Source organism: Tachysurus vachellii, chromosome 21, assembly GCF_030014155.1.
Source record: "Tachysurus vachellii isolate PV-2020 chromosome 21, HZAU_Pvac_v1, whole genome shotgun sequence".
NCBI classification, from domain to species: domain Eukaryota; kingdom Metazoa; phylum Chordata; class Actinopteri; order Siluriformes; family Bagridae; genus Tachysurus; species Tachysurus vachellii.
The window spans coordinates 13,165,670-13,178,888 of record NC_083480.1 but is presented as its reverse complement, the minus strand read 5'-3'; the positions used below and the strand labels follow the sequence as shown (position 1 = coordinate 13,178,888).

At 41.3% G+C, this 13,219-nt stretch overlaps 1 protein-coding gene across 5 annotated transcripts in view; it reads right to left on the bottom strand.

Moving 5' to 3' along the window:
- Nucleotides 1-13,219, bottom strand: part of ptk2aa (protein tyrosine kinase 2aa) — an 81,891-nt gene that overhangs the window by 52,254 nt on the left and 16,418 nt on the right. For 3 of the 5 annotated variants that reach the window (XM_060857357.1, XM_060857354.1, XM_060857355.1), the window contains exon 2: nt 4,845-4,871. The exons of the other annotated variants lie outside the window; for them this stretch is intronic. Coding sequence is in view for 2 of the 3 variants with exons in the window: in XM_060857354.1 (XP_060713337.1) it covers nt 4,845-4,871 (27 nt within the window). In the remaining variant the exon portion in view is untranslated. The remainder of the gene's footprint in view (nt 1-4,844; nt 4,872-13,219) is intronic. 5 annotated transcript variants of the gene reach the window in all.

Genomic DNA, 13,219 nt, shown 5'->3' with positions numbered 1-13,219 from the left:
AGTTCCAGCAAGGAAATATAGGATTCTGGTCCTGCATGTAGCTGATAAACCAATCCAATTTGGTCTGCCACCGGATACTAAGGCCGACTTGGTCGTCCAGGCCTGAGAACTGACCCTCAACAACAAAAAAACTTCACGGTGAGCTTAGTTAAAATAGTTAAAAGTCAGTTTAGAAACTGCAGCCTTAAATCACAGAGACGAGAAAAGAATAAAAGAGAGAGAGAGAGAGCATGAGAGAGAGAGAGCATGAGAGAGTGAGAGCATGAGAGAGAGAGAGAGAGGAGGGGTCAGAGGAGCTCAACCAAAGCTCATTACTATGCAAATCTCCCTCTCATTCCCCATTCAGTCCGTCCCACGGCTGTTTACCAAAGCAAACCAGGCCGCAAATCAGGCCTGACCCTGCTCATGGCCCTGCATCTGCCTCTCTGACCAGTATGGCATCATGCCCAAAACACTCATCTTTACAAAGACTATGAAGATCATAGTGCTAACATAATGTTATAGCCTCACCCTAGTGCCCTTAAACACAATCACTTACCCACTCAGATTGCAGGCCGCCTTTGTCATGAACAGTGAACAGAAGCATCTGTCTGTAACCTGAAGCAATAAGAGGCAGCTTACTTTAAACTCAGGAACACCTTCTATTCCCACATCAACCAAAAATAAATACAATTCCCACACCAATTAGCAATGACTGATTTGTGGTCATTAAGCAGTGATTAAGGTAGTGTATTAACCAGTTGTATCTGTCAGCCAACAATTTCTAGCTCAGTTGTGTGAGATGACAAAAGGCAATCAATTTGCTGTCAAACGTGTTTTTTTTTTGTTTTTTTTTTGTTGCAAACATTCTAAGTGTTGAGAATCACCACAAATGACAGAAACAGTTAAAAATGTTGTGATATACTCACATCTCTAGCACAGGCGTTAACAAAAGCACAATAATAACTAGTAAATATATGACAAGTGAGATGACTGTGTGTGTGTGTGCGTGTGTGTGTGTGTTTCTGTTCAATCCCCCAGTCTCCAGCATTAGAAATCCAAAGAGTGGAAGCAAAGGGGGTGGTATTCAGAATAAAGCGAATCTTAATGCTTATCAGCAGGGGATCTCCCTGCATTTGACATCCATTTAAGAGACACACAGAAAAGCAAGGAACATGTTTTGGCCCTGCATTCCTGGAAAGCAGAGATAGCATTAAGCCGAGCTGTTCACGGAGTCTGATACGACTGTTCCTCCGAAATGCTGGAAATACCAAACATTTCGCCCTGCATTTCAGAATGGAATCTACATAAAGCAGACTACTGAGCATGCAAACTAACCATTTCCACTTCAGCGATTCCACCTTATTCTCAGGAGTGCTTCTGAATTAAAGGGATGTAAACACTGATGATTGACTACAGCAGCCACGATATCAGACTAATGTCAACAGTCTCGGAAAGAGGAGGACAAGGAAGTCGAGCAAGGAAGTATGGACCGTCCCCATAACAGTCATTCACATTAACAGTGGGGTACGGATCTCTCACACAAAGACTTAACAGAAAAAAAAAAGAAAAGGGGTAAAGACAAGAGGTGGCCTCCCCTTCCTTATACAAACCCCTCATGTCCGGCCCACTCTCTTCTTCACGCACGTGCACACACACAAAGGCCTTTCACAGCAACAGTCATATTTCCATCACCAGAGCTGACGCTAAACACACAGCAGATTGGCAGTACTGAAACGTGCAGCAAAGAAGTCAACAAATAAATCTGTGAGCAGAAGGTGTTATTGCCACAGCTGGAGCTGCCTTATTAGAAAAGCGCGCTGTCGGTGTCCCTATTGTGACAGGAAGCCCAAGGGATGTGAAGTACTATTCAAATTATGGCCATATATTGTCAAGACAAAGATAGACCACAGAAAGACAGAACATATGGTGTATAGCATTAGAGTGAATAACAAGTAATTCTAAAGGAAGTGCCTGCAAATGGACAATGTCAGACTAAGCTGATGTCCATGGCTTTCTGTGGCAGAACTGACATGACCAGATGTCCAAGTCCCTTCCTTTAGCACTCATAACCTGTTTTTACTTCCTCTTTCTCATCCTCTTCCTTTCTGACAACTCTGCGGGAGAAGAAACTCCACTAGGTTCAAATGATTGTTTGTTTTTTTCAACTTTACAATGCAGAGCACTTCTTTCAAGTCTCTTATAAAATTCAAGTGCCCCTAATTCTTGACCCAGATTCTCAGCAATCTTTTAGAGTCTGAGGAAAATGGAGTCATACTGTGAAACTGCCATCATAATGCCAGACCTAATAAATCTATATCTAAATGAAATGTTACAGATTAAAGCATCCGGTTTAAAATGTTACCAAGATCCAACACGATGATATAAAAACAAAACGTTTCAGCCGGTGTGCTGCTTGCAACGTCGACAAGGTTCTTTTATTGGTGCTTTGAATAGTTAAGAGCCGTAGGGTCTACTTGATGATAAACTCTCTCTCCTGACGAAAGCAGAAAATGATCAGCTCTGCATACTGACATGGTCTGGGCACTGAAAATCAATGCTGGTTTAGGATCAGTTTGGAATACTGATCAAGGCACTCTAAACAATCTCGGCATATGAATGCTGACCTACAATCGTTTGTGCATATTTATTAATGTCAGAAAAATAATGAATAATTGCTGATCTAGGATCAGATTGGCATGCTAATCACCACAACATTTGATGCGCCATGATAAATGCACAGAACCGATCAGTACTTCAGATTTTCTTGGGTGTGCCGTGTCAGGATTAGCACACGGAACTAATCCGTGCACGGTTTTCATTTCCTGATTTTCTCAAGTGTGTTGCACCCTGATTATTACACAGAAATGATCCTAGATTAGAATCAGTTCAGTATATTAACCAATGCCCAGCATTCATAAGCACATGCATGTTAGTAATCCTAAACAGTGCAGTACTGAGTTTGATGATTTGGGCTGTGAGTCAAAGTGTATACAACAGTAATGACTCTGCAGTTTACACACAGTAAAGCTTAGTCATTAACATAAAAAATAAGGCATAAACAAGTAAACAGGAAAGACATTCATCTAAACAGACCTCGGTTAGCCTGGGAAGACTAATTGCTTAGTGGTGTATGGATTCTATAGGGCGCTTTCATTAAAGGTGGCAACTCTGAGTAATTACAGCAGGCTACGAGCTCTATATTAAGAGTAATAACACTTCATTAGACTCTGCAGAGGTAAGCAGCATCACACAAGCATCCTAGTCTTCGTCATAAAATGTCTAAATTAATAATGAAAACATGAATGCATGTACAGAGTAGTAACAGTGATTCAGTGACTGAGTGGTGTAAAGTGGAATTATTATTACTACTATTACTACTCTGAAGAGAATTATCTTCTAAATAACAGCATGTCCTGAAATGCTTTATTCTTCTTAAACCATAGCAATTTGCCAACACATCTATTTAGCTATGAAACATCCAGGAACCAAGTTAGTTTCTGTTATCACTTTATAAAACCTCTAACACAGTCATTCCCTCTCAAGCCTCTCTTTATCTCTCTTGAAGCTAATAAGACAAAAATGCTTATGTTCCACATCTGAGACGTCACAATGCTCCAAGTTCTCCATCCTTAAGACTTTTCATTGAAAGAAAAACTCAAAGCGTGACATCAAAGCACAGGTAAACATGAAAAAAAGGGATACATTTTTTGTTAACAGAAATGTATGTATATACTCCTTTTGTTTTCTATAGCTAAACTCTTCTTGCTATAATCCAGAAAGGTGTTTGTCTTGTTGGTTGCTTGATATTGTTTGCATAGAGCTGTCAAATTGTAGATATTTTCCAAGCAACACATTTTTCCATTCAATGCTCCATATTCCAGATGAGTAACATCACATTGATTGAGGTACCTTTACAAAATAAATATTATCTGAACTCATTTTGCCGACACGTTATCTGTTCTCCACACATTCTTAAATCTGTTATCAGTAAGATACAGTAAGTGCAGACGATATAAAAACTTCACCATCTGCTATTTGGAGACTTTGGACTAGCTTAGCAACTCGAAATAGAGTTTGTTGCCCAAAGACATGTGCAGATGTGTATTCTTGTTAAAGATTCTCATTTCTGGCAAAAACATACAAAATAAAAACAACAATGTATTCTCCAGGTGCCTGTTGCTGCTTCTCATATGATTGACAATGTCGTACTGTATCGCATATCATATACGGCATAATAAATCAGGCGGGGGAGAAAAACGCCACTCAAATCTCTCCCTCCCTAAACACTCTTATATCCATCCAAACACAAGAAGTGCATGAAATATTACTGCTATTTACTTGTGCTACTGTTACACTCACGTGGGCCACTGACTTCCAGGGACACAATGATAATAGCACCAAAAACATCAAGTGTGCATCAAATATCTGGGTTTATAGCAAAGAAAATGAGTACCAAAATGAGCCTGACGACATTTTAAGCTGCTGTTCATGCTGCACTTCATCAGAACACATTACCCTCTTAAGCATACAGAAGCTTACGGATGCCTGCAGAGGACTAGTGGCAATTTTGCACTCTTGGCTCCTGGCAGTGAACTGCCATAGCATCACTGGGATTTTACAACAAGGCAAACGCTTTGACATCTATCATCATCCAATATCCACACGTTATCCTGTCGAACGTATAATCCGAACAGAGTCAAGAGGAGTCACAGTCGTATAGGACCGTGCGGTGTAGGATAGGATGGTGGATAAAAATGTCAGCTATTTTTTTGTTGATAAATCCTGTAGTGTATTTCACACAGAGGTGAGGTGTCACAGGGATAAGTCTGATGGGTGAGGGGTCTGAGGGGGAAGCCACTCACCTGAGTAATAGGAAATTCTTGAAATATCTGTGGAGAGAGAGAGAGAGAGAGCGAGTGTCAGTGAGAGTCATTTTAGCACATTTGGCACAGACATTTGGTAGCATGTGGTTTTGTGGGTCAGCCTTAATCTGTCAGGGGAAGCCTGCAGCCAGATCGGCCTGGACACACAGCACCCCATGCCTGAGCTCACGCTCACAAATCCAGGACACTCGCACCAATTCCTCTTAACAGTCATGGCGTTATTATGCTTAAAGACTGAATGCACAGTAAATAATGTAAAGTATATAATATACAGCTTGTGAATATTAACCAAGCTGCACAGGTTTTAGGTTAAATGAATGGAGGAGTATCTCTGCCAAGTGCGGCTATCTAATGTCACTGTGGCTTAGCAACTCCGTTTGTTTTTAAACTATTCAGGAAGTGTCTGAGCTACAAGGACAGGAAGGAGCAGGAAAAGCTTGTGCGCCGGACTCAGGTTACACAAAAAGCCAGAATAACGATCAGCTACAAACTAAAAGCCATGAGTCACACATTAACAACTTTCTATCTCAATACATGTCAATACAGCCTTCTCAATACTTTAATAACTAATACAAATGTACAAATTCAGTCTTATTCTCTAATTCTGTTACATTTAATTGTCATGCATCATTATCTCTATTGTTCTTTCTTTCTTTCTTTAATCCATTCTTTTAGCCCAGCCACTGGACTAAATGGCAAATTACAGACAGAAAAGAAAACCTGTTGTAAAGATGAATCTCTAATTCCCTTGTCTTTACAAATCAAAATGCGGGTCACATGACAGAGACTAGTAGAAAGTTATAGGGGGTCATTCCTCATCCAGTGTAATAACCAAGTCTCAACCTTTTTTCTTCTGTTCCTTCTTTCCTACATTCAATCTTTCTTTCATCGTTGTTTCTACCTTCCCTTAACTTCCTCCATTCTCTCTTCTTACTTTCTGTCTACCAATTTTTTGTTTATCATCTACTTTCCTCCGTTCCTTCTTTTTCTTTCCTCAGTCCATCGATCCACCAAACCACCCATCCATCCATCCTCCCTTTTATCCTATAACCCCATCCTTTTTTCTATCCATCTATCTATCCTTCTGTCAGTACAGTCCTGATCATTGTAAGCACCGTGTAATTACTGTATCTTCAGGGAATTGTGAACCTAATTGTTTCTGTCCTAAAGTGTTTATATTAACCCCATAAAGACAGCATGTTGCAGCATTCTACATAGAATCTTTACAGGGTTCTTTCTGAAGGACACAACTAAAGAACCATTTAGGTTTCTACATTAAACTTCCACATCAATAGGAGCACAAAATAGTTCAGAATAACAAAAAGCCGAATGACAAACTAAAAAGACTTTGGTGAAGCCACTGCATCCATGCATCCCGCCATGGGGATGTGGTAGCTCAGTCATGGTCATGGGTTCAAATCCCACGTCCACCAAGCTGCCACTGCTGGGCCCCTGAGCAAGGCCCTTAACCCTCAATTGCTCAGTTGTATGAATTGAACTAAAAATGTAAGTCACTCTGGATAAGGGTGTCTGCTAAATGCTGTAAATGTAAATGTTGAAGGCTATGAAAAAGGTGACTGTTGGGAGGCAGACGGTCAGGCTCATTTCCTAAAACCTGCTATCTATCACACAGAGAGCACTACTCAACCTCGTTAATGGTGCTGAACTTACATTATGGTGCCTCAATTATTTATCGAGCAGACTGTCTCAGACTTCTTTATGAGGTCTGCTATTTAGGCCTAATGGACGACAGTTTCGTGTTCAAGCTTAACCCCACATTCACCCTGCATGCCATAAAGCTATAATGCACCCATTCATAGCTTATGAATGTAGGAAACACACAAGCTGGGACTGTAGTGGCATGGCAACAAGTGATATATAAACTGAGAATTTTATGCAAAATACAAAAACAATAAATACTCATTAAATTCCATAAACAAATCCTACGGTTCAGGTTTCCCAAAATCCCTCTAGTTTCCTATTCTCCCAACGTAAGAGTTTGTAAGAGAGCTACTGGTTCTACTTTTATAAAGGAGTTCTGCTTAACACGTTTTTCCATGTAGAACTCTAGATAATCAATACATTTAGCTAGTTAATTGAACCATGTGAATGCAGTTGTATGCCATTTGCACTGACTGACTGTTCAGATCTTACAGGATTAGCCTTATTATTATGTCCTGAAGGTCTTTGACCGTCAGGATGGCTTTCCTCAATAAACCTCCATTACCTCTTGGTGTGTGCTGTGGTCTTCTGCTGCACAGGCGAGGCGTGATATTTAATAGACTGATCACCACTCTCTGAGTATGAACCCTGACCCCTGTAGCCCAGATTGGCAAATACATCAATCGCTGAAAACGGAGGATGCTGACTCGGGGTCAGATCAACACCCCACACTTCTATTTGCCTCCCAAAAATCTGTCAGACTGGCTGAAGTCCAAACAGCTGCTTCTCAATCTGTCAACAATATTTGTCATATTTTTATGTATTCTCTTTAGTCATTACCTTTATTCTAATCCACACAAAAAATATACAGCTTGGAGCTTGGATGTTTAGCTAAGCTGGGTGAATACACGCTGAAAACAAGCGTGGCTTTGTCTTCACTGATGGGGTTTTCAGGCACAGCACTGAGTCAAGAGAAGAAAACTGCTGCCAATCTGAGGATCTGTGCCAAACAACTTGATGCACTTATCCTAGAGACACGCAAAAGCAGGAAAGTGTTTAGCTGACAAATCTTTAAACGACTCATCATATGCAGCAAGACTAATGTTTAATCCTCTGAGAGTAAGTCAAACAGATTTCGAAGGAAAAATAAAAAACAACAAGTGCAGTGATGTGCCAGCAAGCGTGCAGCAGTTCCACACTGCAAGAGAGAGCAGCAAGACTAAAACCTCACAATGACTGCTTCATATTGGGACAAGAGGAGATGCAAACTACGTGTGGTCTTTGACCTCCTAATCAAAACACAATTGTTCGGACTGTATATTAATAAATCACACCCTCCAGTGTCACCCAAATGATGATGAGGTTCCCTTTTGAGTCTGGTTCCTCTCAAGGTTTCTTCCTATTCCATCTAAGGGAGTTTTTCCTCACCTCAGTCACCTCAAGCTTGCTCAATGGGGATAAATACAAACATTTAGATACAAGTCTAATTTTAATCTTGAATTTTTGTATTATATTAATCTTAATATTAAACATGTTGTATTATGTTTCTGTTCTGTAAAGCTGCTTTGAGACAATGTCCACTGTTAAAAGCGTTATATAACTACATTTGAATTTGAACACGCAAGGCCAGATCAAGCTCATACTATCATTAAAGCAAAAAGTAGGGTGTAAAATGTAAAAACAGAAACAAACAAACAAAAAAAAAAACAACAACATTATTTCATGAAAACCATGGGTGTGACACTGAGGCCACGTTCACACTGCAAGTCTTAATGCTCAATTCGGATATTTTTCTCAGATCTGATTTTTTTGTTTGGCTGTTCACATTACCTTTTAAAATGTGGCCTAGATCAGATACCAGTGTGAACTGTTTGCTGTTTCGAACTGACCCGCATGCGCAAACGATAACAATGACGTCACACGCAGCACGCCGTTACGCTAAAAAGCTGGCGAGGTTATGGAGGAAGTATTGTATCATCTGGTGCAAGCAAACATATCATGTAATGCTATAATGTGATGTATTCAATGCAAGCATTATATAACACTCGTAACACACACGTTACCAGTCACGTTTGTGTCACGTTTTCGCCGGCGCATAATTGTGACGAATGTCGATGTAGATTGACGTAAAAGTCGCATCAAATCCGCCTTGGCTGTTCACACTGCGGCCACATTGGAAAAGATCAGATTTGGGTCTGATTCAGGACCACATATGGAAGTGGTCCAGATCTGATTTGAAAAAATCAGATCTGGGCCAGATTTGAGTGTTCACACTACTCCTGAAGAAGTCTGACCTGGTCACTTGACCCCAAAAAAATCGGATTTGGGCCACTTTTACCTGCAGTGTGAACGTGGCCTGAATAACATTTCAGGTGACAACACAGTTTTTATCTTTTATTATTTTCTTATCTACTTATTATTATAAATAACTAACATAGCAATTTCAATAACTTGGGCCTATTTCTAGCTCAGATATATTCACCCGGGGGGCACAGTGGCTTAGTGGTTAGCACGTTCGCCTCACACCTCCAGGGTCGGGGTTCGATTCCCGCCTCCACCTTGTGTGTGTGGAGTTTGCATGTTCTCCCCGTGCCTCGGGGGTTTCCTCTGGGTACTCTGGTTTCCTCCCCTGGACCAAAGACATGCATGGTAGGTTGATTGGCATCTCTGGAAAATTGTCCCTAGTGTGTGATTGCATGAGTGAATGAGAGTGTGTGTGTTTGCCCTGCGATGGGTTGGCACTCCGTCAAGGGTGTATCCTGCCTTGATGCCCGATGACGCCTGAGATAGGCACAGGCTCCCCGTGACCCGAGGTAGTTCGGATAAGCGGTAGAAGATGAATGAATGAATATATTCACCCATCTGCTCTTTCAAAGGGTGCTGTGTGAAATTTTAGATAAGCGCAGCAAGTGACATTTTAATACACGGCATACTGTCAGCAGCAGCTTTCACTGTGTCCACGGCTTCTTTTATAACTTTCATTATGAAGGATCTGCTTTGAGCTGCACTATTTTCTGTGACCTTCAAAAGGGAAATCATTCCTCTCTTATGTGTCTCTTAGGTATGTTGCTAAACATCAGAACATCAGAACAACTATAAGCTGATTAACCAGGAACTCGACCCTATTTAGTAACCGCATGCTGAATAATAGTAAACGGAGTCACTGTGCCTTAATTGTAATCTAAGGTATTTCTGTGTTTTGTGTATTAGATGCTGAGTGTGTTAGATTTTGTACAATACTCAGTCAAATGTCCAACTCGTAGGACCCTTCACGGTTATTATTTTTTTTACATGATTTGTGGTGAGGGATGTTTTTATCACACAAACACTGGCTCCATTAGCAGCTTTGTCGATAAAAAAGTGAGAACTGTAAGACACTCATTTAGAGCCGTCATTACTGTCCAGTGGCATGCTGTTGGCCTGAAAGAGCTAAAAACGAATAGTTCAGCGCAATTTAAGCAGCCATGATTGATTCCCCTTTTGCATTTGGAGACTTCGACGGGCTTTGTTGCAGAAGACAGTCTCCTACTTTGTGAGAGCATGCACAACCCGGCAATTACAGATCTGAGTAATTACACAGGCTCACAGGAGAGCAGAAGAAGAGCGAGTGCACACATGAAGCACGCTGTCAGTGATTTCATCAGCCTTTCATCCAGACGGTTTTCCTCCCTTTCCTTTCCGTTGCCCTTTTCCTCTCACCCGCTACAACAAAATGTGTGCTGGGAATACAGAAACACAGGAATTCCCCTCCTCCCACCCAGACTAACACTGCTATAGAACCACACCATTGGATCTGCAGAGATACCACAGGACTAAGCTCTGATTCTGTAGGCTCCTGTGTGTCTGTAGGATGTAGATACATCTCAGCCTTCTAATCGTCGGACTCACCCCCTCGAACATACCTCATGCTCTTTGAAAATGACTACGTTCCTACTAGGATATGTTAACTGAATGCCAGTAAAGCTGAAGGTGAAATCAATGCCACTAGAAGCTACTGGGATGGTCCTTTAAATGCTCAAATGACACCATCTGTATACAGAAATTATGTTATTTAGTCATTGCGGTTCTTTCTGGAGCAATTTTTCACGTCTGAATCAAAATGACACTGGGCATGTTTATGACCATGGTAACGTTAATGTCATTTACAAAGAATTATCTTTTCAATTATTAACGTTTGTACTTATTTTAGGCCTCTAAGCCAAGTGGTAGCCTGTGCAAACCTGACGGCCAAGCATATCATGCAATAAGACAAACGCTTTGGACATCAAGGTGCTGTAGCAGGTAGTGTAGCAGATAACACCCTACAACGATCCTGAAATCAGGTTACGGTCTATGAATTTCGGTGAATGGTCTCCCAGATTCTCCAGTTTACCTTCACGCCACTAGGTGGACTGGGTAAACTGAATTGCCCTAAAGTCTTAATGATGGTAGGTGCTCTTTTATGCACTGGTGTCCCGTCCAGTGTTTGAGACATACTGGTGTTACCAGACAAAGAAAAAAAATATATAGAGCATGTGACATTCATTCATTCATTCATTTTCTACCGCTTATCTGAACTACCTCGGGTCACGGGGAGCCTGTGCCACGGGGATCTCAAGCGTCATCGGGCATCAAGGCAGGATACACCCTGGACGGAGTGCCAACCCATCACAGGGCACACACACACTCTCATTCACTCACGTAATCACACACTATGGACAATTTTCCAGAGATGCCAATCAACCTACCATGCATGTCTTTGGAATGGGGGAGGAAACCGGAGTACCCGGAGGAAACCCCCGAGGCACAGGGAGAACATGCAAACTCCACACACACAAGGCGGAGGCGGGAATCGAACCCCCAACCCTGGAGGTGTGAGGCGAACGTGCTAACCACTAAGCCGAGCATGTGACAAAGACAGCTTAAATGTTACAGTTCAGAGCAGAGCAGTTGGCTGACTGAATTATGACTGCAGCATTGAACAGCTCTGTATATTACAACCTCTGTGCCATCCATCTCTCCGTCTCTCCCTCGCTATCCATGCAGGATGCACTATAGAAGAAGTAGGACTCGATTTCCCAAGATCCACAATCACAGAGAAGTGCTGAACCACCAAAGCTCTAACAAGGTCAAGCAAAGAAGGCTATCGGCTCTATGTACCAATCCACAGGAAATGGAAGGAAGTGAAGAGGCAGCATCCTTCAAACAGCACAGATCAGCAGTTGCTCCGTTACATATCATAACAATATCCAGGGTATTGAATTAAAGGATATCACTGTGACATTGTCTGAAATCGGACATTGCTGTCTATTTGTGACTGAACTGTGCAATTTATTCCTTTCACTTCTGTCTTGTTTTAGTTCAGGTTTAGGTGACAACAAAACACTGCAATTTTAGACTTACGACTATTGATGTTTTTTTATAAAGACTTCACATTATACAATCACACTGCTGCACCAGCTGTGTTTAACTAATATACAACACACACAGTCCCTCTGGGAATGTCCCAGTGGACTGTCTGAATAAATCTGATGAAACAATGCTTTAAAAAAAATAATAATTTAACACACCAACAACCTTCTCATCAAGCTGGAGCAGGAGCACAGAATTTATTTAACTCATCAGAATGGGTAAATCACTATTATGGATTTTTGACACACATTCACACAAACCTCCCTCCCTTTTGCTTTCCAGTCTCTCTTTGATTCCTGGCCTTAAGGGAAGAAATGGAGGTGGATGGTGTGGGGGTAGAAGTGTGCCTCGTTCAAGAGGTCCGTCTCCCACTCCTAAATTACCCTACAGACCTGTAGGCTCCCGAAACGCACACACGGATTCATACAACATGTGGCAAAGGTGGAGAAAACACAAATAACTATCCAGAGCTAACCTGCTCAGGAATGGACGGTCACCCTCTCCAGAGTGTACGTCCAGCCTTGTACATAAAATTTCACCCACAAATGTGTCAGATTTCATTCAAATTAATTTCTTGGAAGGTTTAGATAACAAAAGTAGACTTGGATTTATGAGAAGGTAATGTGTTAGCTAGCAGGATACGCAAACACTAAATAAAAGAAACATCCTTTACCTTAATAAAAAAGTCATTTACTTGTACTCAAAAGTGTGATGAGCAGAAAGGAAGAACGGGCAGCATTAAGAGTCAAGGTGTATCACTTTTCCAAGAAACGTATGAAACTATTTATTCAAGTAACCCTCAAAAATACATATCAAATGTTTATAAACCTGAGAAAATCTGCATCGTGCTGATAAATAGCCACAGACCAGTACTGAATCTGACCGAAATCTGCTCCAATACCGAATTCACTAAATCACCTTATGCTTAAGGTCAAGACTTTGATGTCTCTCGCCTACAACACTACAGAAAGCCACTTTGGCTCAATTTTCCTACGGAAAGCCGTTCTTGATCAATACGTCAAAGAGAAGAAAGCAATAAAAGCAGCATTAAACATTAACCAGTACAGAGAAGGATGCCCCTGATTCTCCAGGTCCACTCAGCATAATGCTTAAGAAATGAGAGTGGCTATCTGTCACGGTGACACACTATTATTCACTGAGGTTATAATGATGCAATCGCCATTACAGCAAAGTAGATATTACACACACTATGGCGCCAAACCAAAGGAGGACAGATGGACGGATGAAATGGGAGAAATGGTCTCTCCCCGGCTGGAGTTTTCTACATTGACACTACTGCA